This window comes from Puccinia triticina, chromosome 2A (genome assembly GCF_026914185.1).
Source record: "Puccinia triticina chromosome 2A, complete sequence".
Classification (NCBI taxonomy): domain Eukaryota; kingdom Fungi; phylum Basidiomycota; class Pucciniomycetes; order Pucciniales; family Pucciniaceae; genus Puccinia; species Puccinia triticina.
The window spans coordinates 8,582,685-8,589,677 of record NC_070559.1 but is presented as its reverse complement, the minus strand read 5'-3'; the positions used below and the strand labels follow the sequence as shown (position 1 = coordinate 8,589,677).

General features: G+C 46.6%; 1 protein-coding gene across 1 annotated transcript; it reads left to right on the top strand.

The window, feature by feature from the left end:
• Positions 1–228: 228 nt before the first annotated feature.
• Positions 229–693, top strand: PtA15_2A904 (uncharacterized protein; the record flags this gene model as incomplete). Its single annotated transcript, XM_053166973.1, has 2 exons — positions 229–267; positions 334–693. The coding sequence occupies 2 exons, from the start codon at positions 229–231 to the stop codon at positions 691–693; spliced, it is 399 nt and encodes a 132-aa protein (XP_053018142.1).
• Between the last annotated feature and the right edge of the window lie 6,300 nt (positions 694–6,993).

Here is a 6,993-nt window from a genome sequence, read left to right as displayed (position 1 = left end):
CGGTGCATGAAACCTGCTGGATAGTCAGTTAGCAGACCTTGCCCAACCTCGCCTCTCCGCGTGTCACCTCGGCTACATTTCCGCCAAAACTCGACAAGTCCTCCATGATTAGTCATCAAGCCCTCATGGTGCCGTGACCTATGTACCCCGTATGTACATATTTACATATTTCAATGTATCACATCCCCAAAGCACCTCAATCACGCTGCCGACTAACCATCATCCACCATGCCTCAATCCAATCACCCCAATATGCGCACACAATCAGTCAATACAAGACCTCCACCCCGTCGCAACCGAACACGAAGAGCCTGGAACAACAACGCCTGACAGGAACTTGAAGAACAGTCTTTAATAGAACGCGATGTTAGAATTGGACAGCGACTCGGACAAATTGATGCTGACCACGAACCTGGAGTCTGGGAAGACATCAATAACAAGCAGCCCGACCATCCAAATTACAAACCTCCCATCGGAAGTTACACCGATCCCGATTGGCAAGTGGATCTAGGTAATCTTCCGAGTTCTGCCCATGCCAGCTATCACCAAGCCCGCCGATATGCCGAAGCACGTGTTAGACTCCAAAATCGCTGGATGCAACTTGAAAAAGACGCCACTGCTGCCTTCTTGCTCTGCCAAAGAAAAACCTCAAACTGGACGTACCAAAACAGACCGGAGGCGTATGGAACTTGAGTATTTCCTTCGGAGTTGTGTACTTGCCAGCCAGATCAAGTTCACTCAAGAAAAATTGACTGCTTTGACATTATTAGTGAGTACTCCTATGCAAACAAAACTTAATGAAAATCGCTAATGGTGGTATTCATTGCTCAGCCCGGTGCATATCAATTGACTTGCCATTCTGCAAGTGTACTCCCGACGTCATCCGATTAATCCACTATGGATATCTTGCTAGCTCACCTGATTGTCCCCAAACGGCTTTCTCAATCCGACTGCTTCAATTCCACTACCACCTCTTTAGATCGGCGGTGGTCTCGAACTCTGCGTTTGTCAAGGCCTTATGCAATTTCTTGGATTCACGATCTCAGCGTCCATCATACTCTCGTGGAGGCAAATACCGCAAACGAGTTCTTTGGGTGCCATTTTCTTACAGCGTAGATCTCTACGCTTGTATTCAAGTTAACTGTTGTACCTTTTTTCGAGAAGGATTGCAGCTAACCCCTACTGAACAATGGGCAAGCAAATGTCCTCGCTGCTTTGGACCTAGGGAAAATGAAGTGAAGGCTCATCAGGACGAACCAACTATAATCGTGGCATTGGACGGCAACTTCCAACAACGGCACTATGCATATGCAAGTAAAGACGATCCACTCGAGACCCAGTACCCCAAAAGCTTCATTCCGCCATCAAAGATCAGCCCGGATGCAACTGAATTTGCGGCAACTGAGGCATCCGCTGTAGGCATTGATGTAAGCACTGCCTGTCAATCTTATCTTGGCAAGTCACAATGATTACTGATGTAATTCGTGTGCAAAATAGCCGCCCTGTTCTGATTCACACAAAGCGGCCAACGACACACGTGGTGAAACAAGCTGGGAGAAATGTGACGACAATGGTTTGTTTGCGAGTACCTGTTGTCACAATATTCCCTTAATGTTTGTCAACATATACAAGACTGGCAAAAAGTGAGTACATGTGAATCACTCCCTCAGTACAAACCACTAATGCTACCTCCAACCCTGCAGATTATACTACCCGGTTTCAATCCTGCAAAACCTCTTGGAAGATTTCCCTGAAGAAAAGTTTGGTATCTTGTATGATCTTGGCTGCCACCTGGAGAGTCATGTAAGAAAGGTTGGTACTATATACCCTTTACACTCCATATCGGCTTGGTGCTGATTATTCGGCATGCAGCGCAACCTCCTCAGCAATCAACACTCAGATTTGACCTTTGCCACTTCGGTTTTTCATGCATATGTGCATGAGTGGTTGTGTCAGGTCAAGTACAACCCCCGGCTCAATATGTGGTGGGGTCTATCCGATGGCAACGGTGGGTCGCTACTTTACGGTTATTGATATCGTAACGTTATCGTAGCGATTTTTGGTCCCTTTACGCTAACCGGACCGGTAGCAATGGGGAAATGTGGTGCGATATCGATATCGCACCGGGCGGGTGTTTTTTTTTCAAGGCCGCTACGATATCTATGGGCAGCGCAGCAGGTATTTATCAACATATTGAGCAAGAAAAGGCCATTTCAGGGCTGATTTGGCCTTTCACTGCTCAATAAAGGGTTTCTCTGCTTGATAAGGGCCAATTTGACCCTTAATTGCTTAATAAAATGTTAATTTTCTTGATAACATGTTACTTTACTAGTAACGGCTGTACAAAAAAAGGCCAGTTACGATAACCGTGACGCGGCGATCCGCGCGCTAGCGTTAACAATAACTGTAAAAATGTTAGGCGCAGCTTGCTACTTTACTCTACAGCCCCGGTTATCGTAGAGTAAAGTAGCGACCCACCGTTGCCGATGGGGAGGGATCAGAGCGGCTCTGGGCGTTTCTCTCCCCATTAATTTCTATTCTTCGTGTCTCTACTAGGATGCATAGGTTCAATTCTATTGATTCTTGGGCTGATTACTTTACCAATCAACTGAATGAGATGGCTGGTCAGTTTTTCATTGAAATGAATGTGATGACATGCAATAGCTCAAATTCTGGTGTGAATTCTCTTGTGGATTGCACACATCAATTGCACAGCTCATTGGCTTTTTGAAAAGCTCGAGCAAGCTGAAACAGTCTACGCTTCATCATCGGCAGCACTTGAAAAATTGCACACACAGCCAAATCTGTATGCGCCTGGGAACAACTACACCAATGAATTTCTTGAAAATCAATGTCAGCTAGAGAAATCGTATCATCTGAACTCAAATCAGTCCTCGGAGAGGCAGAAGATTGAACTCGGAAGACTCTTGTGCATGGAAGCTGAGCTCGATCAGGCATGGTAAGGTCTTCTTCATATTGGAAGAAAAAAAGAATGAGATGTTTATCACTTTGAATTTCTCTTAATTCAATATAGAGACAGAGTATTGATGACACTAGCCCAAGCACTTGTCCGGCTGAACACTTGCCAAACTATTTCTCAGCAGCTGGAGACACAAAGGCGACTTGTTGGTGCCCCTGGGATTGCCAAAAACTTAACCGGTGTGCCATAGATCGTTCAGCACAGAATCCATGGCTAGGATTATGGCTGATACAGTTAATGCTTCTTTGTTTTCTTTGTGAAGAAAACCAACGTGACAGTTTGGCAAAGGTGTGGTATGCCAAAACAGAGCTGCGACAAGGTTTCTTAGCGCTTGTGGAGGAGAAGCAACCTTTGATACATGTGACTCGCGCTGGCAAAAGTACGACGTTGGGTACGTAGCTTGCTTTTGTCTCTGAAAAGGATGCCACATTAATCTGAATCGAGTTGCTTTTAGGCACAAGAGGTCAACAGAAAATTTTAGAAGCCCTCCGAAAGCGAGCTGGAAACCTACGCACTGTACTAGATTCGTACAACTCCTATGCCCGAGCATTCATTGCCAGTAACCCCAATCGTCCTGCCCCAACCACAATTACATATTCTCAACTTCTTGCTCTCCAAGCTGACGACATGTTCTGGAATGATGGCCTATTCACGAACGCAAGCGAACCTTGGGCAGTTGATCCACTCACGCAGCAAGGCATACAGCACTTGGCATACTACAACCAGGCTTTGGAGGAAAAGCGTTGCCTTGGGTGGGAAGCACGAAGTGCAATTAGATGGGCTACTGAGCATCACTCTTGGATTTTATCCTTGCTGACAACATTGTTTGATGGAGTACCCTTTCCGGACGAGTCGACTCCCAATCAGATGGATCCCCTTTTCCCCAAAATTCTTCTACCTCTTTTGAATCACCCATTGATTCAGTCGATTCCATTCGGTTCAAAGCTTGAGGCAGTAGCACTAGTACTCCACACAAGGTTGATTGAGCTGACCACGCTACAGTTAGATTGGAACAAGAAGTTACAAGATGTGTTTGAGAGAACATCACAACAAAGTGGGGACGCGGAGCTTCTGTCAAAATGGAAACTACAAGTTGAGCGGATCCAGAAATCAATTGATTGTGGGCTCTTAATGGCGGTTCCCGGTGAGATGGCTGTTGAGCTGTTGGGTGTAATGAATGGCGACCAGCTCAACACATTACCACTGCCTCTGGAAGATGATCAAGATGAAGACGAGGATCTTGAAGAGACTTATCTTGCGGACATTGAACAAATTATGTCCGCAACAATGCTTGCAGACCTGGAGCGGGAGGCAGGAACAAATGCTTAATTTTCCACAAATGGATCAATCTGTGTTTCAAATTAATCCATCATTGTTTTTATCTCTATCTTTTGTGCAAGTGGGAGTGCTGGTACCTTTTCCGAAGCTGTAGAAATTAAACACATCTTTCTATGTTGCATCACTGCAGAATCGGACCACTTGGACCAGAATGTCCAATCAGTGGTCAAACACAGCTAATTACCCAAGAAGTTTGCAATATCTTTGGGCACATTCTGCCCAACAACTTCCCCAAAGTTTATTTTTTGTCGGAAAACTGATTGCCAGTTTTCAATAACTGCTTGGACTTTGCAAGTTAGTTGTATGAATACCATGTGCCGATATGGCTATGAAGTTGAACCAGACCCTCACAATGCGCGATGAAGGATGTGAAGGTCCGCCCCCACTGGCAATCAAATTTTTGGTCATCAATTTGACCGTTCTCATCAGACTCTGCAACTCTGCAAAGAAACAATAAATACTCGGTGATGGGTCTGTTGGTGCTACCCTGTGGGATGAGCTTGGAGCAAAATTGAGAAACCAACAAAAGTACGATTGCGCCTTCCTTGATCAGAGTTCAATAATTTGACCTTTCTCATCAGACTCTGCCCAGAAACAAAACTCGGAGATGGGTCCGTTAGTGCTACCCTGTGATGAGCTCTCGGGGAAAAATTGAGACACTTTCAACAATAATTATGATCGCGCCTTCCTTGATCAGAGTGCACAAGGAATGGAACTTCTGCTGAACTAAAGACAACCTTTCGTTCAGCGGCCGGCACCATGAGTTCCTTTTCTTTCCTTATGCTACTTGATAGATACCATCAATATTGCGCTGGTGATAGATACTTTCAAGTTCTTTCATGCACTGCCTAAACTAACTGCTCGGATCGTCTTGTCCGAGCAGTTTCCTTACGCTACTTGATACCATCAATATTGCGCTCGTGATAGATACTTCCAAGTTCTTTCATGCACTGCCTAAACTAACTGCTCGGACAGTCTTGTCCGAGCAGTTGGTGGACCAAGTTCGTCCGACGAGTTCCGCAATATGGACCCAACAGATTGCAGAACTTGTCGGACAAGATCTGTCCGACAACTGCTCGGACAAGACTGCCCGAGCAGTTAATTGACTGCCCGAGCAGTTAATTCCTGCAGATATGCCTTTGATGTATAATTTCTCGGTCGCAACAATTTATTCAATCACATTCTTGGGAGGTGACCGCAGAGCGCAGCTCCAAGGGCCCCGGTGTCCACGCAGCCGCAGAGACACGCCAGAGGCTACCTGAGTCGAAGATCTGGGGACCCGACAGACCCCAGATAGTTTGGATACAGGATAGACTAGCGTCATGCCTGTAGGTAGCGTGATCACCATGGGAATATCCCAGAGTGGTGATGACGCCATGAGACCAGCGCCGGTTCAAACCAGCGAGGTCCAAGGCGAGGCTTTCAGAGCCTAGATCTTTCCTCCTGGGAAAGCAGAGAGCCTTCATAAGGAGGACAACAAAGAGGCCGGCGGCGGCAGGTTTCCCTTCACGCCGGTCCAGCCTATCTTCGTCGTGCTGCTTTCCCTGGAGAAACACTTTCCTTTTTCGCACACCTGCGCCAAAGTAAGGAGAATTTAATCTCGGTCGTCATGCACCGGTTTTTTCCTTTCTCATCCCCGTTTGTTCCAGACCCAGCCTGCAGTCCAAACCCCTCTTTTTCTTAATCTATCAATGTGTATACGACGTAGGCCCTACACAATCAAGCCCCCTAGATTATAGATGCCCAAACGTTGATATGAGAATTGTTTTTATTCTTTTTCCGTTTTCGTGAATGTCAAGCCAAAATGAGAAGCAATCCAGAGCCCTACTTCCTCGGGAAAAGAGCCATAGAAGCGCCTTCCCCCATTCAGACAACCAAACCCCCGTGAGCTTGCCAAATTGGCCGACCAAAGTCCGATGCGAGATGAACATCGAAGCCTGGGAAGAGGCCCTTAAAGCGGCGAAGCTATGGGATTCCTTTTCTGATGTGGTACAAGGTTTTAAGGAGGGATTCGACCAAGGCATCCCACCACACCGCGTCGGGGTCTTGCCACGTTTCACACCACCGAATCACTCTTCCGCCTTCCTGGCCAAAGAGAAGATCCAAGATTTGATACAGAAGGAGACCGAGGCCAGAAGGATGTTCGGACCATACGAACCAGAAGAAGTAAACAAGGTTTTCCCCTTCCTCCGCACGAGCCCACTTGGTGCGGTGACAAACGGAGACGGCTCCTTCAGACCAATTAATGATTTGTCGTATCCACGCAACAATGACTCCATCCCCTCAGTAAACTCGTTTGTCGACGCCAGCGACTTCAAGACTACCTGGGATGATTTTAATAAGGTTACTACCTTTTTTAGGAGCCTCAAACAAACGGTCTTGCTAGCGATTTTTGATTGGGAGAAGGCATACCGCCAGATTCCCACACACCCCAGCCAATGGCCGTATCTGATGATCAAAGATTTCAAAGACAGGATATTACTAGACACAAGGATAGCTTTCGGCGGCGTAGCGGGCTGTGGATCTTTCGGCCGACCAGCAGATGCCTGGAAGCTCCTGATGAAACATGAATTTGACGTTCTAGAAGTTTTCCGGTGGGTGGATGATAACTTGTTTATCAAGACTCACCAATCTACCGTCTCGATGGACGACATAGTCGGGAGGTCAAAAGAGCT